Here is a 24,836-nt window from a genome sequence, read left to right as displayed (position 1 = left end):
GCATGAAAGGCATTGGATTTTTTATGATGAATAGAACCCTAAAAAATTAGCTTATATTTTACACATATTCTAATACACCAAAAAGAGGGTTTGCTGACAGACACATAAGGCCTGATTCTGATCTAGTGCTCACCAATTTTACCCTGTCATAACTTTGAATTCTTCAGTGGAGTTACTCCCGGTTTACACTGGTATGAGATCAGAATCAAGCCTATAGCCCATAAAACTTTTTCTTCTTTGAGTGATTGCACATGTCCATCCCAGTGTAGATGTTTGTGTGCTCTAGTACACAGTTCTCGGATAGTTGTTGCCCTTAGCAGCACTTGTCAGGGTAGCTTGAGCACCCTCTGCTGTCTCACACCTCACAGAGGCATAAATGGCTGAGCCACCCTAGACCCTCCTCAGTTCCTTCCTACCACCCATGACGGTTGTTGGAGCTCCCTATCCTTGCTTCTGCCAGTCTTTTCATCTAGTCAAGCTGGTCTACCCCATTCTTGCTTCTGTTCAGCATATGCTGGACTACCTTTGCGTCTGAGACATCAAGGATTACTGATTAGCTCAGTTAGGGTACACCTAGCAACTATTTCCACATTTCATCTTCTGGTGGATAACTGCTCTCTTTTTTCCAACCCATTAATCATAAGATTTTTAATTTTAATTGTAGCTCACGAAAGCTTATGCTCAAATAAATTGGTTAGTCTCTAAGGTGCCACAAGTACTCCTGTTCTTTTTGCGAATACAGACTAACACGGCTGTTACTCTGAAGATTCTTAAAGGGTTTGAACAGGATGTTTCTGCATTTTGAGTCCTGTTCCACCGTGGAGCCTGAATTTAGTCTTATCAAAGCTGCCCCCTTTGAGCCTCTAGCAGCTTGCTGACTGTTACACCTTTCAATGAAGGTAGCATTTTTAATAGCCATTATATTGACCAGGAGAGTAGTGGAGTTGGGGGCATTAGTATCACATCCTCCATATACAGTTTTTTACACAGATAAAGTCTACCTTCCTCCCATCTAAGGTTATTTATGAAAATGGCCTTCGCTTTTCGTATAAATTAGCCAATCTACTTACTGACCTTCTTCCCAAAACCTCATGGTAGCAAAGGAAAGGAGTCACTATTCACTCTAGATATTAGAAGTGTGTTAACATTTTGTCTGGAGAGGACTAAGCCTTTCAGATCACCGTCTCAATTGTTTATCACATTTGCAGACAGAATCAAGGGCTGTCTGGTTTCCACGCAGAGGATTTCAGCACGGATATCCAGCTGTGTTCACCTGTGTTACCAGTTAGCTAATGCAGAGCCACTGATAGAATATTGGGTTATTCAACTAGATCTCAAGTGGCTTGTGCAGCATTTCTGGTTCATGTACCAATATAAGACATTTACAAAGCGGCAACCTGCTCATCATGTCACACATTTGCTTCGCACTACATAATCTCTCATCAATCGAGAGATGCTGCTGCATTTGGACAAGTGATCCTCTATTCCGTGTTCAAATAGACTCTGGTCCTGCCTCCAAATAGAACTGCTAGTGAGTCACCCACAGTGGACTGGACATGTGCATTCACTCAAACAAGAACAAAAATGGTTAAACTTTTCTGTAACTGTTCTTCAAAATGCGTTGTACACGTCCATTCAACGACTCACCCTCCTTCCCTTCTCTATCAGAGTTGTTCCGGTAGGAAGGAACTAAAGCAGTCTGGGGTGGCTCAACCCTTTATGCCTGCGCGAGGCACCAAAGGGTGCTCAAGCCACCCCAACAGGTACTGCTCAGGGTAAAAATCTCTGTCAGCTGAGCACACAAACACCTCCGGTGGAATCGACGTGTGCAATACATCTCAAAGAACAACAGTTACAGAAAGGTTAATATCCTTTTTTTTTTCCACCTGAAAGGATATGAGAAGGCACATCCTCCTATGCTAAGGCTGCTTCTCAATGCCCGTGTAAATGACGAACTATTACTAGTTTACATTTGGCCTTGATCACAGGGTAGGTTGATAATAAAGCACCCCCTTTTGCCAAAATGGTACAGTTTACCAGTTAATATTCACTCACATTGTCTCAGCAAAAGCCTTCAGTTTTCCCAGAACAGAAATTACTCCTGGCTGTGTTTTATATATGCTGCCAAAAATGTTTTCTATGTCTTGAATGACATCAGGATCTTTTTGCTGAGATTGTCAAACTCACTGAAAGAAGATACATCCATCCATGATCTACTTAGAATGATGCCACATTCGTTTATCAGGATGTTTATTTAGTCCTCCTGTGAGAGCCAAATTTTAAAAGTGATAGGAAAAAAATCAAATCTTCTGTATGTGCCAAAGATATATTGGTAGCTTACGGTAAATGCTTCATGATTATAGATACTACTTCATCTGGATAATTTACGGTGATTAATTTTTATGTTTGGGGTTTAACCAAACATTCAGTGAGAGTGGACAGCTCAGGATGTTTAGAAATAGTATATCCAGAGTCCTCCTTTTCTGGGTGGCAAGTTTGAAATCCAGTCCAACTTGGTAGTTATGAAAACTTGATGCCACCTAATAGTGGCTATCTGACATCTGCCCTGTGTCCCTCTTCCGCAGTTGACAGTAATTGGTTGTAATCAGCAGAGTGGCCAAGACTTAATGGCCACAGAAACTGAACTACTCTTGGAGTGTATGTTCCTATGGGTGCTCCATCATAGCATGAGCACGCACCTGTGCACTCTCGACTGGAGACTGTAAAGCAGTGTCTGCAAGCCTGCACCTGTGCAGAGCAGCTCTTCATGCTCCCACTTGAAGCCATACAGGGAGGCACAGGCCCGCCACCACTAAGTTTCTTCTCAGCCACCTGTGGCTTGAGACGGAGTGCTTGGTGTCCGCTGTTCTACCACTTCCCACCCTCTCTCACTTATTGTAAGTTTCTCTTTTTATTTAGTTACGTTCTTATTTTCATTTTTATTAATTGCTTCCACCGACCTCCCCACCCTTTCGGGGTTTTAGTTTTAGTGCTTCAGCACACCAGGTTATGCTGAAGACCCTGGAGTTTAAGCCCTGCCAGACTTTCTACACAGGTCTTTTCCACAGAGCAACAGGCTTTCTAGCTGTCACTAGTATTTGGAGACATCCTGTCAAAGTGCACAATCTATTTGGGATTTAAAGGTAGGACAAGAAACGACAGAGAAGCTAGGTTGAAGTTCCTCTTAATGGAATGCTCCCTAACTCCAGCAGGGTTCTCTTTGCCACTCCCCGTACATCCGCCTCAACAACTCAGCCTACCCTGGTGACAGCTGGAGCCCCAGCAGCAGCTCCAGAGGCTAAGACTTCGAAGAAAAAGAAGCCTTTCCCCCTTACAAGGGAAACAAAGAAGTGAAATAGGTCACCCCATAAATCTCGCTCCTGGGAGACCTTGCATCCCTTCAGGAGTACTGCTGAAGCACCGACTGAAATCAGTACCAACATAAGAAGTTGTGTGTGGAGAAGTCTTCCACCCATAGGGTGGCTCCTACCTCAGTACTGTTTGACACTTCTCGGCACCATGATGTACACAGGGCTTCTTCCTGCACTCCAGTACTAGCATCTTCCTACAGCTCTGAGGTCAGAGAAGGTGGCCCATCAGCCTCTCCGGTACCACATGCACAAACTCCTCCTCGATACCAATCCCAGTTCCAGCACCAACTCAGCCTATGATCATATGCTATCATAGCTCTCCACTCCTTTTCACTGAAGAACTGTCTTGTTTTGGATGAACTGGAGTCTCCCCTAAAAAGGAATTTTACTGGAGCCCCCATCCTGCTACCACTCCATCAACTATAACCTGAATCTCATTCTTCCAACTCTCAGTACCAGCACTGATGCTTGAGACCATCCCCCTTGTTCGCCCAGGGGATGATACTTCTGACTCTGAGGTCTCGGTACCTATCATCACACCCCTCTGAGCTCATTTACTGAAGAGGACCTTCCAGGGACCCACCAGGCCCCTTAAGGATCTTTCCTCTATCCCTCTCCTCCTCAATGGGCTTACTGGAACCTTTGGGGGCACTTTGGTGAACAGTTTTACAGGGTGCCACTAGAAATAAAACCCAGCACCCACTGGTACTGCATCATTCACAGGCACTGACAGACCATCCTCTGGTGCTGTGTGCCCCCTAGGCAGCAAGAGAACTAAAGGGTCCCTTTTTGACCAGGCATTCTGGTCAAAAATTGGACACCTGGCAACCCTATCTTAGCTCCGGTTTTCTGGATTCCTGAGAGAGGAGCAGAGTACTGTTGAAGACCATCTGTTTGAAAGGCCTAAGCCAGAGGTGGGTAAACTCTTGCCTGCAGGCCACATGTGCTGTGCCAGTGCTCTGGGCGGTGGGGGTGAGAGCTCCTGCCGGGCAGCACAGCAGCGTGGCTGGCTCCGGCTGGGCAGTGCAGCTGCCAGTCCTGCTGCTCTGAGCAGCATGGTAAGGGGGCGGGGAACGGAGGGGGGGGGAGGTGAATAAGGGGCAAGAGGTCCCCGGGAGCAGTCAGGGGACAGAGAACAGGGGCGTTTGGATAGGGCAGAGGTTTTGGGGGGGCAGTCAGGGGACAGGGAACAGAGGGGGTTGGATAGGAGTGGGAGTCCTGGGGGACCTGTCAGGGGGCAGGGGTGTGGACAGGGGTCGGGGCAATCAAGGGACAGGAAGCAGGGGGGTTGGATAGGGGGTGGGGTCCCTGGGGGGTGGTTAGAGGTGGGGAGTTCCAGGAGGGGGCTGTCAGGGGACAAGGAGCAGGGGGGATTGGATGGGTCGTGGATTCTGAGGGGAGCAGTTGAGGGCGGGAAGTGGGAGGGAGTGGATAGGGAGCAGGGGCCAGGCTGTTTGGGGAGGAACAGCATTCCCTACCCAGCCCTCCATACAGTTTTGGAACCCTGATGTGGCCCTCAGGCCAAAAAGTTTGCCCACCCCTGGCCTAAGCTCTTCAGCATGGACACAGACTTTTTGCTCCATACCCTTAAAGATTCAATGGCTATGTCACAATCTCTGGGAATTTGTGTGTCTGGAGCAAAAAGACATTCTAGCAGATCTCAAACTGCATAGTGTTCCACACTGTTCTAGTACCACCACACAGGCTTCTCCTACACCTTTTGAGCCTCTGAGGAGGAGATCCAAACCTCACAAAAGGGGACTACCCCCTCTGCAGACACCTAATCTGCATCTCCTTCTAAGAGAGAGTTTTGACAGCTTGATCGAGGGCATAGATCAACCTATTCCCCCAGATTCTCTATTGTACAATTCTACTATTCCCCCTCTCCTCCGCCCCACGCCACCCTTTTTGGAGACAGACTGTCTCACTTCCTACCTGCCGAGAAGCATATCACCTGAGACAAGTGGATACTGGAGGTGGTCAACATGGGATATTCCATCTACTTCCACTCTATCCCCTCCTTCTCCATCTCTCTTCAAGGATTTCCCTCACAGGGAGATCATTAAGCAGGAGATCCAATCTCTCTTGCTCTTGGGGCAATTGAGCCGGTTCCCTCTTTCCCCGAGTTTGTCAGAAGATGGTTCTATTCCAACAATTTCCTAGTCCCCAAGAGGGTGGATACCAATCCTCGATCTCAGAAAACTGAATACCTGTGTCATTTCACAGCACATCAGGATGGTGATGCTAGCCCCCATAATTCCATGCTTAGACCTGGAAACTGGTTTGTTGCCCTCAACCTCCAGGACACTTACCTTCATGTAGCTATCCACCCCTTCCACAAGCATTTCCTACATTTTGTAATAGGGTCAGATATTAGCAATACTGAGTTTTCCCTTTTGGGCTCTGCATAGGCTCAAGAGTCTTTACAAAGGTCCTTTCAGCAGTAGTAGCCCACCTACACGTCAGTGGTGCATCGCAGTATTCCTGTACTCTTTATTCTGCTATCCCTGATCAAAGGAATTGTTTGAGTTGTTGAACAACCTGTCTGGGCTAATCTGAGGTGTTTCCATCCAGTAATAGAATTTATTGTTTCTTACAGTGAGGAGTTTGTTATTTTGCAAAGGAGACCATTCAAATTTGGACTGAGTTGTCTGTCTCTGTTAACAGCATTTTGTCATGTGAGTGGAGAGAGGGAACAATTGAAGAGTCTTTTCTCCTTTAGTTACAGCCGCTATGACTTGCTGATGTGCTTGAGGAGGTGCAAGCTACAACCTGTGATTTAGACCCTGATCCTTTTGGCATGGAGATGTTACCAGAGTTCATTACATTGTCTACCTAGGAAGATAGGAACTACCATTCTTCATGAGACCTGTGATCCATCTAGTCCAGAATCCTCTCTCCAACAATGGCACCTATCAGATGCTTCAGAGCAAGGTCCAAGAAACTCCACAGTAGGTGGATAATCTGCACCCCAGGAGAGTCTCCTCCTAACCCTTAACATATAGATATTGGTTTAAGGCTTGAAGCATGGGGATTTATGTCCTCTGTGTGTGTTTGTTGTAACTGTGGATATTCTTTTTATCCATTTAAATGTCTAATCTCTTTTAAATCTTCCTAAATTCTGACATTTTGTGGTAATGAGTTGCACAGTCTTATGATGTGCTGTGTGAAAAAATACCTCATTTTATCAATTCTGAAGCTGCTGCCTTCTAATTTCATTGAATGTCTCCTTATGCCTGTATGGGGAGATAGGGAGAGTCAAAGTTCCCAATCTGTTTTTTCTATACCCGTCAATATTTTGTATACTGTTATGTCCCCCCCCCTTAAGTTAAATCATCCCGAAGTTTTCAATCTCTTTTCATGGAAGAGCTTTTCCATGTCCCTAATAATTCTTAGCACTTGTCTTTGAATTCCCTCTAAAGTGCCATAGGGAGGCCACAGTGTAAGTTTGTCTTAAAGAAACAAGTGTTCACTCCTTACTCAAAGTATCATAGTTTGACACCAAAAAAAACTATCCAATATTGCCCTATCTTGAATATTCCTTTTTTGGGAGAAGTTTGAGAAAGTTGCGATAAGGGAATTCCAGCAATATATGGAGTTCTCTACTCTCCTTGACCCCGGTCAGTTGGTTTTTGGCCCTGAAGTGTGGTACAGAAACTGCACTGATCGTGTTAGCTGATGTCTTCCTCCTAGCAATCTACACATATATGCTGATTATTTAGATCCCTTTTTGTACCACTGTCCATGAGATTTTATTGACACCTGTGAATCTTGGAAGAGTAGCTTGGCTCATTCCTGAGAGTTTCCAGAGGGTGGTATTGGGCAGTTATAACTCTGCTCCTTACAGTCTAAGGAAATATCTACACTTACTGGGGATCAATGCTGCTGCGATCGATGCACCAGGGGTTGATTTAGCAGGTCTAGCAGGTCCACTAAATTGACCACAGATTGCTCTCCCATTAACTCCGGTACTCAACTGGAACGAGAAAAGTAAGGTAAGTCAACGGGACAGGGTCTCCCATCGACACAGCGCAGTGTAGACGCCGCTGTAGATTGACCTAAGCTACTTGAATAACGTAGCTGGAGTTGCGTCACTTAGGTCGACTTACCCCTGTATTGTAGACAAGGCCTAAGGGAGTTAAGGGGGTAATAACTGGTAGTACTGCTGACTTTAAATAATTGGATATTGGCTTGTTTTGTAAAATGTGTAATTTTTATATTATGTTTGTACCTACTGTAAAGAACAGACGGATATTTGAAAATGTAAATAAATTAAATGATAAAGTATACAATTACAATATTTTTAAATAACATCATTTACACTTTAATTTATTTTTAATACATTTACTTTATTTATATCTGTTTTTGATCTGTTTGTACTGCAACCCAGTACAATACGCAAAATAAGCAAGAGATCCTATAACTTATGTTCCAACTTTGCCTCTTCCTACCATCAAAAAACAGCTCTGATTTTACATACTAATTGACCAGACCAACACAGCCTCTCTCCTATAGTTTCTGCTGCTTTTCTGATGAATGCTAAAAGCTGGTTGCAATGATATAGGTATATATGTTAAGTGTGTTTTTATATCTCTTCCTAGCCAAGAAGTATAAAAAGGTTACTGGCAAAGAAATCTACTCAGATACATTAGAAAGCACGCCCATGCTGGAAAAAGAGAAGTTTCCACAGGATTATTTCCCTGAGGTATGTACAGCCCAATGGAGCATTCCAAAGTGTAAGGGTCCAGTTCTAGTTTCTCTTGCACTGATGACTTCATTGGTGTTACTCCTGACTTAAAGTGGTATGAACTCCATCAGCATCAAATCGTAAGCCTCTAGTTTTTTTGTGTCTCCATTTCATAGAACCTGTAATAAACATTTTTGTAAACCAATAAGTATATTTATCAAACTCAATTGGAGTTCTATCTTTAAACAGTAACACGTTGTAAAGAATTTATTATTTATAGGAGATTCAAACTTTCCATTGTGTCTCTTTTTCATTTTATGTATTTTTTTAAAATGGTGTTGGTGAGGGGTGCAAACATGCTGAAAATATTTAGTAGAACATTAGAGTTCACAGAACAGGCAGAACAGGCATTATGAATCTGTCCCAGGCAAATAGGTTTTCCTCCTTAAAGGGATGGGACGTAGGTAAGTACAACTGGGTGCCTTTTAAAACCACATCTGCGTTGCCACAGTGGTGTGGTAATAGCATCTTTTATTCTGTGTGAAAGATACCATGGTTACTACAGTTACTGGGGGAGGTATATGTTGAATTTTTAATGGTGCCTATTGTATTTGGAAGAACCGCAAGTAACTTTCAAGGATACATGAGTATATTTTACTTCCTTTAAAAAATGTTATTTATTATTACTATTTTAACACTGGTTTTGTGATCTTCATGGTGGTATTTTCTTCCCAAAATAAGGACTGTAACATACCTGACACTGAAATTGAAGTCCTGGACAAAACCTACCAGGTCAAGCTAAGAGCACTGTTTTTTCTTTGGGTACCACATGTAAACCTAAATAAAATTGCTGGATTCATTTCTGTTCTTTGACATTGAATTGTATTTTGAAATAGTACATTTTACAGGAGTGCACAGAGCATGGGATAAGCACTTACTGTTGGATGGATTTTAAAAATCAAAAGAATACAAATAAACAAAGTCAATGCCCACTGACTTTTGTAAGTAAAATGTGCAAATTATTTAAGTTTAGTAGTAACTGAATTTAAAAATGAAATCAGAATATTTGTAAATATTTGCACAAAGACATCTGGCTAGTTCATCCGTGCCTGAGGAGAGCGCTGCCTAAATATTTAAGGGTTGATGGCATGAAGATCATCCCTTTTGATATATGAATTTTAGCAAGCATGTTCTCATTTATAGTGCACATACATCTACTGAGAATGTAAACAGAATTAACTGCCTTTTTTATAACATTTTTGCTTCCATTGGGCCTCTTAAAATAAAAATAAATGTTAAATACTTACATTAGGAGTTTGGTTTTGCTCTACTTGAATGGGAGCATTGGTGGCTGTTCAGAGCATTTTATTTAATTCTTTTTCTCCATCACTGATAAGCTGTAGAAATGTGGCTGGTTGACAAAAGAAATAAGACTGACTGATCCATATTAAGGAATTATTTAATCATGCTATTGACAGTTTTGAACAGCGGATTGTGAATGGATAAGACTATAAGAAAATCACAGGCCATGGTTGGTGTTGTGGAAACTGCAGCTTTTAACATATACTGCAACCTTTTATAGTTACTGCAAATGTGAGTGAGTAGCGTTGCTACCTGGCACACAGGATTGCAATGCTACTCAAAACTGGCCCAGCCGCCCCTTTATCATGACCCAGGGGGGTCACTGGGGGGGGCAGACAAGGAGAAGGATGGGGACTAGGGACCCATGCGGGTCAGAGGTGGATTCCCGGGGGGGCTTGCCCCACTCTCTGTCCTGGCTCCATACAGACTGCTGCCGCCTGCACTCAGTCCTGCTTGCACTGCCCTCTCGCTTTGCCTGGGGCAGTACCACCTCTAGCAGCAGCAGCTCCTGCTCAGCCTTGAGGCCTACACCTTCCATAGCTGCCTGGCTGTACCAGGGGATGGGCTCAGGGAGGCCGTGGTGAGTGGGACCAGGCAAGTGCTGGGGCTAGGGGCTGCTAGTCCTACACAGAGCCTTCAGGGGTCTCTGAGGTGGGGCCACCTTTAGGGCACAAGGGCTCGAGTCCCCACACCATGCCCTGGAAACTGAAGGAATTTGGGGGAAGGAGGGTTATCCAGCCCCTGCTGGAGAGTAAAGGACCCTGCTGCCAACTCAACATCTAGTCAGCCAGCCGCCCATTCCCACCAAACCCCCACTTACTTCTGGCCTGAGGGGCTCCCATATCTCTGTCCTGAAGACCCCCACTTCCCTGCAAACATACCACACCTCTGCTTTGAGGGCATTTCCACTCACACCTGCACTTGCCCATTTACTGTACTTGAACTGACTGCACCAAAATTTCAACTTTAACAAACTGTGGCTACAACTTCTGGAAAAAAATAACCATACATTACAACTTTCCTAGAGCCTTATGCCTGGAGCACTTGATGTTAAGTCACACAGTGCAGGAGGCTCCTTTTTGTTTGCACCTGCTAAGGCACATCTGAAAACACATTAAATATTTTCTAATTTTATTTTTCTAAGTCAGCAATTCCTGTAGTTGTCCAAATGATGTTATGGAGGTGGTGTACAAAAAAGGAGAAACCTCTGGATCAGACTTTTTTTTCAAGGTTTAGGCTCTGTTTCTCCATATAACACAATATGTTATAATAATGTTGCTATAGCTACACTTCTGCGTATATTTCCGCTCATTTCAGGCTGCAGTATGGCATACATACGGCAGGTACGTTTTTTGTTTACTTTGCAAAATTTGAAAGTAATGCTAGACATTTTTAATATATAGTTAAATTTTATGTTTCTTGTTCTCTTTCATTTTAAGGCAGAAAAAGGAAAAATCTCGCAAAAAGCCTATACTACATCTAACTTAAGCTTGTATACTTACAGCTGAAACCAGATCACTGTGTTTAACCCATTTTCCTCTTACCCACACATTGGGGTGATTAGATGGTCTTCAATAAATAGACCTCAAATAGTGGATATTCTGAAAATCTCTTCTACCACAATGAGATGCATGAGCGACGTATCAGTCTTCACACACAATTTCCAGGCTTTTGTGTGTTTTAGCCAGACTTTTATCATTACATTAACTTTTTTTGTATGTGTGAATTGGTTTAAGACTGATTTCTTTTCTTTTTATTACTGCCGCTTAAGGATGATCTAAAAGTAATTACAATGATTGAGGCATAATGCAATTCAAAATAATTACAGCCCACTGCATATAAAACTAACAAAACTTTCTGTGTTGATTTATGGGTCCTCTTGGCTGGGCATGAATCTGAAATGATGCCTTTGGGAGCAACACTGCAGATAATGTTAGGCCATTTAAAAAAGCAGATTTGTGTAGTCTATCAGGGCAGAGTAATGTTTTTTCCCCCATAGTGAGAAATTGGTTGTTATCATAGATCACAGATACTGCTCAAAGCTCTTATGAAAGATGAATTAATTTCACTAATGCTTTAATGCAAACCTTTCATGGAGAAGGCTGTATGGTGATAACCTTACTGCGGTCTCTCCTTTCTCAATGATGATTTATGTCGTCTTTTAGTAGATGAAACTGCCCGTATTCACAATCCATCTGCTGGCTAAAGGAATCCTATTAACAGGAGATCTGAGGAGAGACTTAATATTGTAGGGTGAAAGATGTGGTATCCCTTTCCTGGGGCTTGATTTTTGTTTGGTTGTTTCGGACAGGGGGGTGTCCTGTTTTAATATTTAGATACTTCTCTCGGAGAGCACTGATCTATATAATCTTTACCCGATTTTTGTGCTGGCTTACAAACAGTGAATCAGCTAACGAGTAGCTTGTTTAAAGTCAAAGCCAAGCTCATTGCTTTAAAAACTACAGGCAATTGTCTGTCTTCCTGTCCCTGCCTGTAATTCTTTTTTCAACTGTGTTCCTGGAAGTCCTGTTTTTCCTAGTATTTACAAACAGTGTTTGGGTCCGTTAAAGACCAAGAAGCAGCCAAAAGGTATTGGATTGCAGTTTATACCTCAGACTGGTGATGGCATTCAGGACCACACTTTTTTGTTTATCTGTTCTAGCTGTATTTTATGTGCTGTGCTATTTTAGGCCTTAATCCTGCAAACCTTTTCACACATTCTTAATTGAAACAAGTGAGCACTCCTGTGAAGATAATGGAATTACTTGCATGTTTTCAAGCAAAGCACTTCTATAACTGTTTGCAAGGTAAGGTCCTTAGAAATTGTCTATTAGGCAGGGAGATGATCTCCTGGTTTAAGTACAGGCAGGCAGATTGGGAAAGTGGGTTCTTGTGCTGTCCTGTCTCTCTCTAATTTGCTGTATGATCATGGACAAGTCATATAATCTTGTGCTTCAGCTATCCCATGTATATATAACAATATCTACCTTACTGGGCTGTTGTGAGGTGTAATTCATTAATGTTTGTAAAGCATTCTGAAAGCCTTGGAGAACATGAACTGTAGAAGTTCTATCATATTTTGTTCTTGTGTGACATACAAGATAGACACATCCATGTAGAGTCCTGGCGACCCTAAATTCTCCTGTCCTGTAGAAAGGAAGTGCTGTTTTAATACATATGTAGTTCTGGGTTGTGGGTTTTTTAGCGTAATAAACCATGAAAAAGCAGAAAAATCTGTAGGACAAGGGAAATATTAAGGCTCCAAGACTGGAGGGAGTGATTATAAGCCTGTGCTCATGCATTTTTTTAGTTCTGTTTTCAAATACTTGTAAGTTTGTGATTGAAACTAATTATTTTTTGTTATTTTGGCTGTAATTATAGGCCAGAGAGCTGCTAGCACAGAACTTGCATGACTGCAGCTACTGGTAGGGTCAACCTCTTCTTATTCCCAATCCCTTCCTCTGTGATCTCCAACTCACTAGCTCTTTCTATTTAACACAGAGGGGAGACCCCCTGACCTTTCCTCATTCCATGCTCTTGTCCTGGTTGCTGACACAGAATGCATGTAGACCGCTTTTATCAGTTAGAAACACTTGACTAGAACATCCAATTAAAAATAATTAACTAAATCAGCCTTCCTTTCATAAGATGCATTTGCCAGCACCACAGGGAGGTAATCACAGAAAGGCCTCTGGCAGATGAGCCCCACTACAAGAAGCTGCCTGTGCTAGCAGAAAGAACTGTGGACAGAACTCATCTGACTGTTGTTTTAGTTTCCATCCAATTAATATGCTCCACAGTGAAACTGTTCAGAGAGAAATCTTTGAGTTAAGTAACATCGAGACATACTCAGAGCACTTTTATTTATGTCCCATTTGATATGAATAGAAAGAAAACAGGAGACTGCAATCCTTACTCAAGCAAAGCCGCACAATTTGAGCCAAAATGTACTTGCCCTTGAAAATTACATACTGTATACAATTGTACTCTCTCAAAAACAGTGTTTTTCAGAAGTAGAACTCTGAATTGAATAATTACCATAAAGAAATGATATATGTTGGTGGCTAATATATTATTACTGATCTATATAAATACATTTGCAATGGACGTAATTATTTAGAAATGATATGCTTTAGTGTAAAACTGGATGGAAATGCATTTGATTTATCATAGGTTTGTTGTATTTATTAACATTGTGTGCAAATTCACTTTTTGAAATGTCAGTTTTGCAATTAGATGTTTTCTTAGCAAATTCACAATCCATATTAGATAGTATTTTTCTATTAGATAATTGGTCATTATAGCTCTATGTTAAGAGTAAAATTATCAACTGGCATGCCACATGGTGTTAGTTTTTCTATCATTATGTAGATTAACTTTAGAACCTTGAACTACTGATAAGTGTTTCTGAACATTTTAATAACTAAGAAAGCTACTATGCTACAGGCATAGGTGCTGACTCTGTGGTTGCTCTAGGGCCCACAGGGAAAAAAATAGTGGGTGCTCAGCAGCCCTGCAGATCAGCTCCTTCCCCTTCCTCCCAGCGCCTTCTGCCCTCCATGATCAGCTATTCAGTGGCGTGCAGGAGGTGGGGGGGAAGGGGGGAAGCAGGGGCAGGAAGAGGCAGGGTGGGGACTTGGAGAAGGGGTAGAGTGGAGGCAGGCCCTGGGGCAGAGCAGTGGTCGAGAACCCCCCAGGATCTGAGTAAGTCGGCACCTATAGCTATAGGAGCATAGCTTTATATAGATCACAAATTTGAATGTCATTTGAGAAAAATTCCATCATGAGCCAAACAAACTTAAAATTAAGTACTGAAAGGTAAAAATATGCTGTATTCCCAAGTAGAAGTCTATAATTTTTGAATAGTGTTGTTTGTATTGCAATAGCATCCAAAGGCCCAAACAGGTTTGGGACCTCACTGAGCTGTGTGCGATACGAACACTCAGGAAGGTGAGGAAGATACAGTCCCTGCTCCAAAGAGTTTATCATCTAATCTAATGATTTCACATCTGTACAATAGCGTAAACATTTAGAATCTTCTAAGGCGATCAAGGAGAGAAAAGCCATCATCATCAGGAGGTACATCCAGATTTTTTCTGTGAGAAGTTGTAATAAGTGTTGTTGGGTTTTTTGCATTCATACAACTGGTATTATTACTGACTAGTGTAAACCACTGAACATATTGTAATATCCATGGAATAGCATTTAACACAAGTCCCTACATGAGGCTCTAAGGAGGAGTTCCTTTTACTGCAATGATAATGTAACATGGGAGGTACTGATACTGAAGGTCACTTAGTGCATCAGCTGCATTTGCAGGTTGTTAGACCTGGTTTCTTTTGTTGTTCAATTGATTCATCTACAAATTTTTTCCCTTCTTCCTCTTTGAACCATGCTGTTCATTTAAGAAGCTGCAATTATAGTGCAGTCATTGCCACTTTAATCTGTCTTTCCTTCATGGCCCTGCTTTGTATGGTTGAATAAACCCTTGCTGGGCCACTATTTAATTTGATATGGTCCCTCACAGTAGAATGATGGAGAAAAGATGAATTAAGGCTCTGTGCTAGTCATTATCAATCATGGTTTGTGTTCATTACTTATTGCTCACAGTGCATTTTGACATTAGCCCTCCATAACCTCTCTCTTCATGTTAATGTTGTCTGGAGGTCCTTTTACCCCATGTAGCTGAGGTTATTTATGTAGGTGGTGTTTCTAGAGGGTTTTAAAAGGTCAATACAATCTCCCTGGGGACCCTATTCACAAAGAGAAAGCTTCACAATGTAACTGCAAGTTTTAGAAATGTGAGGTGTTTTAAACTCAGAGATTTCAGATTTTTAATTTAATTTATTACAATTAAAATTTGGCAAAGTGGGATCAAGTATATATTGCTGTGCATAAAACCAATAGTCACTACACAAGTGTAGGCATTACGAAACCCCAAAATACCATAACAGACTTCTGTATTTGGACCCTAAGATGGCATATCAACTAATATGCAAATACCTTAAGTCACATTTGGAAATTTGACAATAGATACATTTTTACAATAAGAAACACTGTACAGATCCTAATTAGATCAATATGCATGTCTGCAAATACTTGTGTATCCATTCACCACTCTAATTATTCCAAATCTAAAGAAGTTGTTGCAGGTCTGTTATTTTACCTAAAGACATGAGTAACTTCATCTAAATTGGCCTTTATTTAACCTAGTTCTCAGATGGAAGAATCTGATGTGATCTATTGTGTTAAAAATACCCATTGCTATCCAATATTTAAAATATCCATGTTCTCCTTCTCTCTTATATATTGCCCTGAGCCCCCAATCCCCCATCGAGCCTCTATTACCAACAAATAGACATGTCTGAGAAGAAAAAGAGCATGGAAGAAGCTAATCAGGCAATACCCTGATTTTGTGCAGAGGTATCCTAGTCGCAGCCTCAGGGAATTGAATAGGGCCCTTCTATGGATGTCCCTTCTTCGAAGTCCAGAGAGGCTGCTGTTTGCTAAAGGCGAAGCTGGTCTGAAAGGATATCAAAGAACTAATTTCCCTAGGGTCATTCAAAGGAGTCTTTTGCAGTATGAAGTTCTATCAAAACATCCTATTCCAATTCTGGCTGTGTTTGCTGCTTTGGTCCAATCAGCTGCCAAGAGTGCACAAATTTCAGTTGGAATGTTAGTATTTCTTAAGTGAATGTCTGAAGCTTTGTTTCTTTAAAATGGAGAAGCTGCTCCATTGTAGGGTGAGGCTTTATATAGTTGACTACAAAAAACTTGGTATGACTGTTGTTCAGGGGGCACTGTACAATGTTCCCAGTCAAGCATAGTTGACTATTTTGAAGATTACTAGTTGCACATGGTAGCTGTGCTTGATAAAGACATTTAATACGGGAGGCCTCTGGTGAAATCCTGGCCCCATTTAAATCAATGGGATTTTTGCTATTGACTTCAGTGAGGCCAAGATGTCACTCAGTCATACTAGTTAACACAGGGCTGTTTGAGCTGATACATTCCATAATGCATCAGACATCCTGAAAGAATATCTGTCAAGAATCCAGTTTTTAAAAAACAGACAGCAAGGTAAGAACATAAGAACGGCCATACTGGGTTAGACCAAAGGTCCATCCAGCCCAGTATCCTGTCTATCGACAGTGGTCAATGCCAGGTGCCCCACAGGGAGCGAACCTAACAGGTAATGATCTAGTGATCTCTCTCCTGCCATTCATCTCCACCCTCTGACAAACAGAGGCTAGGGACACCATTCCTTACCCATCCTGGCTAATACCCATTAATGGACTTAACCTCCATGAATTTATCCAGTTCTCTTTTAAACCCTGCTATAGTCCAAGCCTTCACAACCTCCTTAGGCAAGGAGTTCCACAGGTTGACTGTGCACTGAGTAAAGAAGAACTTCCTTTTATTTGTTTTAAACCTGCTACCCATTAATTTCATTTGGTGGCTCCTAGTTCTTATATTATGGGAACAAATAAATAACGTTTCCTTATTCACTTTCTCCACACCACTCATGATTTTATATACCTCTATCATATGCCCCCTTAGCCTCCTCTTTTCCAAGCTGAAAAGTCCTAGCCTCTTTAATCTCTCCTCATATGGGGCCCGTTCCAAACCCCTAATCATTTTAGTTGCCCTTTTCTGAACCTTTTCTAATGCCAGTATATCTTTTTTGAGATGAGGGGACCACATCTGTACGCAGTATTCAAGATCTGGGCGTACCAGGGATAGTTGATACTAACATTTGATATGCTCAAAGCCAGAGTTATTTTGAAATCCATTAACTATTTATAGAGTCCTTAACTTTTGGAGGTCTCGTTTCTTTCAAGATACATTTATTGTTGTGGTAAATGTAGCAATTGCTGTGTTAACTTAGGTGAGGATGTTGAGATACATGAGTGGCATTTGACATAGGACTCTGGAAATAGGCTGAATGTAGTTGTAAGAGGGTTCTCTGTATTTTTTTTTTAATTAGTTAGTAGCTAGTATCACAATCTAAATATGTTAAAAGAATTCAGTTGGGAGAGAAGAATCAAGTAAGTAGTATGATTTATCATCAGTCTTAATTGAAACAGAATCTGAGGCCACTGTTAGAAATAAAATTCAAATACAATTACAAATAGAAAATATGCACACAAACCTTATTTAGTGTTGATGGTTTTCTAGTAAACCTTTAGAACCCTGAAAGAGCTTTCACAAATTAGGTATCTTGGTATCCACAATGTTTCGGATAAAGGAGAACTCTTCAAAGCTAATTTTATTAAACAATTTACAAAAGCTATCAAAGGACTAGAAAAATGGGTTGGAATACCACTACGGTATCTCTCATTGAGAGGATTGGTGGTGTTAAAATTATAACTTTCCCACAAGTCAACTGTCTCTTCTCAAATCTCCCCTTTGGTATCCCTCAACTCTTCTTCAAACAAATTAATTTCAGTGTTTCTACATTCATTTTTGTCAGTCAGGCACCCAAAGTTGAATCACAGACTGTGAAACATTCTTATGAAAGGACAACTGGCAGGCACAAACAAATCCCTGATGCAGGAAGAATAAGGCACAGAACCATGTCAGATTTTTAAAAAATAGCTAAAATGTCCTGAAAACACCCTGTGCCTGTATAGCAAACTATCTGAAATTATGGGGACATAATTCAAGTCATGAAAAAAAAATAGAAGAAAAAGCATTCATAGTGCAATCTGTTCACATTTCCAAATATAAATGTTGAGTCTTTGTATGAAGCACTTTATTGTTAATCAATGTTCTTGAACTTTTTACTATTTTCAGTTGAACATTTTCTTGTTTTTCCAGTTGCTAAATCAATATAAAGCTGATGAAACTATATGAAGTGTATGAGAATGCTAGCAATCCTCACTAGCATGTTTCAGCCAAAACTGTTCTTTAGTTAAGCTGCTTATTTGAGAGCTGCTCAACAGATGTGATTGTAAAATTCAGATCCTGGATATAGGTATTTAAAGGGAAACTATCAAAAATTGTAGACTAGAAAGTGGACTCCCTTTTTTTTCTCTTAAATTTATTTAATCCACATAACTGTATATGTTTTTTTTCCAAAACAGATGCTTAAATAGTCTTTTTCTTAAATTAAAACTAAATCAGTGAGAGTAGCCCATCATTTCTGGATAACTCTACTTACACAAACCACTGTGAACTTGTGTTAAAAGAAAATATTCATGTAAGTTTTCACCTTCAAGCTACCAAGTTCAAGTTGTTATTCAGTCAAAACAATATAGATTTTAAAAGTATCTCTATAAACTGATGTTTTGAATATAAAGAGGATTTTGTTGGGGGTAAGGGAACCTTAGTAAAAGGACAGTTGTAAAGGGACAATGTATTTTTTGCATTCTTCTGATTGGTTACTGCTGATTTGTTGCCTCAAGAACCAGGGAGGTAATATTTTTAAATGATCCGATTGCCAGGAAGATAGATGTACAATTAAAGAGAAGAAAATAAGAGGTGATGCTCATCTGAAAAATAATGAGAAAACAGTCGGCTTTGACTTTATGTATACAGTGTTGTTATAGTCCTGTTGGTCACAGGATATTAGAGAGACAAGGTGGGTGAGGTAACATTTTTTACTGGACCATCTTCTGTTGATGAGAGAGACAAGCTTTTGAGTTACACAGAGCTCTTCTTCAGGTCTGGGAAAGGTACTCCGAGTTTCACAGCTAAATACAAGATCATATAAATAGTTTAGCATAAGTAGTGAGTATATATTCTATGAGACTATTCAAGGCGAAGTGGCCCATTAACAGCCTTGTAGTCATAGTACAAAAAGGGGAGGTTAGTGGGTTACAGATTTTTGTAATAAGTCATAAATCCAGTGTCTTTATTAAGACTGTGACTTTTAGTTTCTAGCAAAGTTATGAATGTAAGCTCCCAAACTCATCTTTTGAAGGTGTTGTGCAGGTTTCCTTTGAAGATGAAGGCTGATAGGTCAAATACAGAGTGATTGCTTTTTGAAAAGTGTTCACCCACAGGTGATATGGTATTTTTGTCTTCTATCATTTTCCTGTGTGAGCTCATTTGAGAGAGTAGTGATTGTCTGTTTTCACCCACATAGTAGTTATTGGGGCATTTAGTGCACTGGATGAAGTACACCACATTTTGTGATTAGGTAGGTGTAGGACCCATAGATCTTGAAAGGTGTGTAGTGTGTGTGGGTGTTGATCACTTGTAGCAGTGGAGATATATTCGTAGGTTTTGCATCTGTTGTTCTAGCAGGGCCTCGTGCCTTTTTGAGTTGGTAGTTCCTGGTCTGTGGGGAGCTTGCTTCTGATGATGAGCTTGGTGAGGTTGGAGGATCTTTGAAGGCCAGAAGAGGGGGTTCAGGAAAGATTTCTTTCAGGATAGGGTCCCCACTGGTTATGGGTTATAGTTGTTTGATGATACCTTGTATGCGTTCCAGTATGGGGTTGTAGGTGACAGCTAAGAGTATGCAGCCGAAGGGGGTTTTATTTCTGTATTGAAACAGGTTCTCTCAGGGTATTTGGGTGGTTTGGACTTTGTTAGGCACCAGTTTATTAGGGTAGAGTTTCGGGGGTGAGTGAAGAATTTCATCTAGTGTTATGTTCACAGTAAGGAGAAAAGAAAGCACCTTTCAGGGTATATGTCAAAAGTGTATATATTGCCTCATGAGAGGCCAGAAGTGTGATTACTTCAATTCTGAAGGATGCTGTACTATGGTTAATAGTTATTTATTATAAGTAGTTGCAGTCTTTTGCCACAAAATCACAGGCATCATCGTTTAAGTATAACTGGGGCAATGAATAGTCCAGCATCACAGTCACTGTAGCCATATATATATGGGATTCAACATAATGGCTTTGTTAATTTAATTTAATTTTAATTAATTATTTTTTGGGGGGAGGGGTAGAGCAATTTAGGACCACGGCTGAAAGAATTCTTTTGCTATGCCAGCAGTATTATACCTTGGCAGTAGTTTTGTATCTTACAGAGGATATTGCTGTTTTGATAAATGTATTATTACACTCTCATTAAAATTCACTTTAACTTTTACAGAATTTTTAGGTAGGCAGAATCTGCAGAAAAAGTACAGCTTTCTAATATGTCCCATTCATTTAAATTCATTGTAAAACTCCATGATGCATCTTCACAGTTTAGGTAAATTTACAAACAAGTTAAGGCATTTATGCACAATTGATAAGACTTGGTTGTGGGGTTTTTGGTATGTATTCAAAGTAATTTTATTTTTCTTCTGAAAGTACAAATGTAACAATCGTTTCCTTGTTAGTACTCACTTATGTAAAAGTGACTAGGTTTTTTTAAGTAGTTTTTATTTGAAGTTTATAGTTAGACTAATGAAACAAAGAAGTAAGCAGTGCAATTTAAATCCTTATAGTAGAGAATAATATTTTATTTGTATAATTCATAGTGCTCATTACTTAAACATTATATGGCTTGTTCATTTTATGTTCTCAATAAACAGTTTAAAAATATTCTCTTGTAAAGTATATTTAACCTCTTCATACACTCCCATCAATCCTTCATTTAAGCTGACTGATTTAAATTGCTTATTTATTTTTCAGTGTAAATGGTCCAGAAAAGGCTTCATTCGCACAAGATGGTGTATTACTGATTGGTATGTTGCATCCTATTAAGTTATTTATGCTTATTTTTATTTCATATATATTTTCTATGAGAAACTTTATGTATATAACCTAATTTATTTGCTACAAAGAAGAGATGACAGATCATGCTTAGCTTTATTATGTGCAAAATAATTCTCAGTAAATTGTAAATGACAAGTGGTAAAACTCACTTTTATAAATGTGATTTTAATATTTGCATAGTTGCCATTAGACTGATCAAGAAAATTATCTGTGAGGCACAGATATCCAAAAAGCTTTGGAAGTATTTATGAAAAAATATACCACTTTCTATGTACTCGTTCAGCTAGCCATTTAGAGCCCAAGCCAGTGCCCACTTAAGTCCATTGAAAAACTTCCAGTGACTTCACTGGGTGTTGGATCAAGCCCATATACATCAGTTCCTGCTACACATTTGTGCACTGAAACACATCTGCAATGAGCAATTGTTCTTTATTTGCAGAATTTAGGTCTGCCTTGCTATTTTGGGCCCAGATCGCGGCTCATCCTATGCTGGCCAAATATTTAAAAACTCGGAATCATAAATATTCAGTTTGCTATTATTTGTAGGGTTACATTTTTTAGTTATTATATGGTAGATGGGATAGTGCCTCCATAAGAAATCAAAGGGAATTGAGAGGTTTATCCCTCATTGATGTCTCCTGTTTTCAATAAATTATTATTGCTTCACAGGTCTTTATATATAAATATATTCAGTAAAAATGGCGAATATTTAAGATATTTAGCAATCCTTTCTGTTTAAGAATGCTTAGGAAAGTGTGAGTTTGTTGTTGTGTAACCCTGAGATGAATTAGTAACTTATCCTAAAATAATGTTACTTAGAAAATAATGTAAAAAGTTTGTGATACTGACTGTACTTGACTATCAGTTATGTGTATTACATCATGAGATTGCCAAACCTACTTGAGTTGTGTCTGATGATAGGCTTATAAGAGAGAAGGTCATGTGAACTAACATTCACTCTTATGTTAGTTTTGCATTATTTCTTAACTTGTCAATAGTTTTTAAAGCCCAGCATTATTGTGTAGAGTGGCTATTGGCTGAGAATGGGTCACATGTCTCTGTGACCTAAACCAGAGAAACTTCAGCTGATGTTGTGGTACATTTAAGAGGAAAAGCCTCTATATTTGAGACATTTAAGTTTATTTCATATTTATTTATTTTGGGGCATATTTCTTTATTTGTCTTTAAAATTTAAAAGGAGTGTAAGGGACAAAAATTGGGAAGAAAAAAACTGGAAAAATTGGTTAAATTTCACCTTCGTTTATCCAGGAATGAATGGTTGGCTCAGAAAGAGGCAAGCTCTATCTCTCAAGAACACCAAATGTATATTTCTTATTCTTCAAGCTGTTGGTTAACTGCTGCTATGGATATAGCAGATTTATGGGGAAATTATTGTTGTTTCTGATATAATTTTGGGTAATGAGAATAGAAAATCTTGTTCTAAATATCAAAGGCATCCATTAGATTCTAGAAACAAAGCAGAGTAAATAATAATGTATTCTGCCATCAAGAAAGCATGAATATGGTACTCTCAAATAGGTTGAGGCATAGTGGCTGAGTGATTAAGGTACTTGACTACAATCCCTGAGGCTCTGGGTTTGAATTTTGCTCAATCTCACACTGAAAGGCTACCTCTGTTTCACCCAACTGCAAAATGGGTACCTGATCTGCAGAGGTGAGAAGTCAAAGGTATTGGCTAGGGAAACTGATGTGCCTTAAACTGCATCAGCCTGATGAGCCATCTGTGCCTTGAACTTTTTTTTTTAACAACCAAATAATGTCCAACATCATTCCAATATTACATATAAAACTGTTTTCTGAGAAGAAGCTGTACCACCTATTAACTCTGTTTCTAATGGTTATCTGCAATTGACTGTTAGAAGTTTCTTTTTTAGATAGTTTATGTGTTTTTAATTGGTTGCATTAATATTGTTAACTCTTTGGGTGAGGTGGAGAACTGGCGCTCTCTGAGATTCTGTGTTCTCAACACATTTGATCCAGATTTAGGACCCTTTACAGCAATGTATTTATGCATGTACCTAATTTTAAGCATATGAATAGTCTCTTTGAAGTCCAGGTTCATGTGCTTAAAGTTAGATATGTGCTAAAGTTCCTTGCTGAAATACATCCTAAATGAGTAACATTCACAGCAGAGGCATATGCAAGACAAAGGGTTTATGTAGGTGATACAGATTTTGAAGGTGTGTTGGAGTTTTTATAATCACTGAAGCTGTTTATTTTGCTTCTATGCAAATTATATTATTAATAATTACCTATATTGGGATTGGGGTCTGATTGTGTAGGATACTGTACAAACACAGGAGAGTCCCAACCCCAGAAAGCTTAAACATGGTTCCTATCTTATGACAAGAATAAACAGGAAAAATACTTAATATTCACCAAACTGCCTTCACAGATCCTTACTCTTAGAATCATGTGTGCTGCAGTATGGGTCTAGAACTGGAAAAAGCAGTAAGGGTGTAATAGGGTAACATTATGCCACAATATATGCACCATAGCCATATCTATAAGGAAGGCACCTCAGCCCTGTTCCACAAGTTGCAGCTTTTCCATTTGCCATTGAACTTGGAACTGTTGGTGTGTCACCACATTTCCCATGTTCTCTGACTCTTTACTGTAGCTCTTTGTGTGTTGTGTTGTTCAAAGATAGTTATAAAAAACAAAGGTATTTTTCTCTGCTGTGGATATTTAGAATGTGTAGCCATTTCAGATCCTAAAACAAGGAGACTTTGATTTTAAACGGTGTGACAAATGTTCACATACAATATTCATAAGTGATGAATATTGTTCTTGGTTGTTGTATTTAGCATATGCACAGTAATTGGCTGAGCACTTGGTGAGAAACAAGGGAAGGGCTACTTCCTCCTTTGCTAAACTCTGGTTTGGCCCATAAATTAGGCAGGCAACTGTCGGATAACTTTAATGCTTTTTAATCTTCCTGAATCCAGGTGGCACAGCATGTGCCTCCAAGGATGGGATTCTGTGGAGGAATGTATATTTATAGAACACCAATTATTGGTAACTAACCAAGCCTTTTCTTCTTACCTCATGAGGGACCTCAAGGTCTGTGTTGCCTTCTTGGGCTTTCTATTTTGGGGCACGTTGAAGCTGTGTTTAGAGAAAACATTGTTCACAGATGGGTTCAGAGTAAATTTTTACTCCAAGATAGGAAATGAATAATTGCTGGAGGGATTGGGCTGAGTGACTGAATGATCTGATTTAACTTCACATTGTGTATAATTTTCTGCCTGCCCTTTAGAGGGCCACTCCATGATAAAGGATAAAAATGAAGAGGCCCCACAAACCTTTGTGTGATCTGCTTAAGGGATGAGCAGAATTGCAGTTGCTGTGTTCAAAATCGTGTATGACTACTATCAGGATGCTCTGATGGGCAAGCAGGCATCCAAAGGTGATGGAGAAGGGTCAGGCATAGGCAGAGAACATATACATAATGAAATAGGTGTAAGATTATAGTAATCTGTTTAAGCATGCATGTGCCTGTTCACCAAATAATAGATGGTCACATGTGTAAGAAATTCTGATTTGTTTAAACACATTACTTTTCCTAATGATTTATAGAGTTCCTTTTACCCAGAGGTTTTTAAAACCTTTATAGATTGTAAATTTGGGGAAAATTCTAGCTTCTCTCACACAGAAAAAATCCTCTGGGCTAGAGACTGACAATTGGTTAACCACAGCCTCAAAGGCCACAGAAGCAAATGAAACTCTGTATTT

At 40.0% G+C, this 24,836-nt stretch overlaps 1 protein-coding gene across 3 annotated transcripts in view; it reads left to right on the top strand.

Annotated features, from left to right (window-relative positions):
* The window catches only part of INPP5A (inositol polyphosphate-5-phosphatase A), a 430,024-nt gene that overhangs the window by 263,222 nt on the left and 141,966 nt on the right, over positions 1-24,836 (top strand). For all 3 annotated transcript variants that reach the window (XM_073353963.1, XM_073353965.1, XM_073353964.1), the window contains 2 exons: positions 7,973-8,076; positions 20,997-21,049. In XM_073353963.1, coding sequence (XP_073210064.1) covers positions 7,973-8,076; positions 20,997-21,049 — 157 coding nt within the window. The remainder of the gene's footprint in view (positions 1-7,972; positions 8,077-20,996; positions 21,050-24,836) is intronic.

Source organism: Lepidochelys kempii, chromosome 7 (assembly GCF_965140265.1).
Source record: "Lepidochelys kempii isolate rLepKem1 chromosome 7, rLepKem1.hap2, whole genome shotgun sequence".
NCBI classification, from domain to species: domain Eukaryota; kingdom Metazoa; phylum Chordata; order Testudines; family Cheloniidae; genus Lepidochelys; species Lepidochelys kempii.
This window is presented reverse-complemented; position numbering and strand designations above follow the sequence as displayed.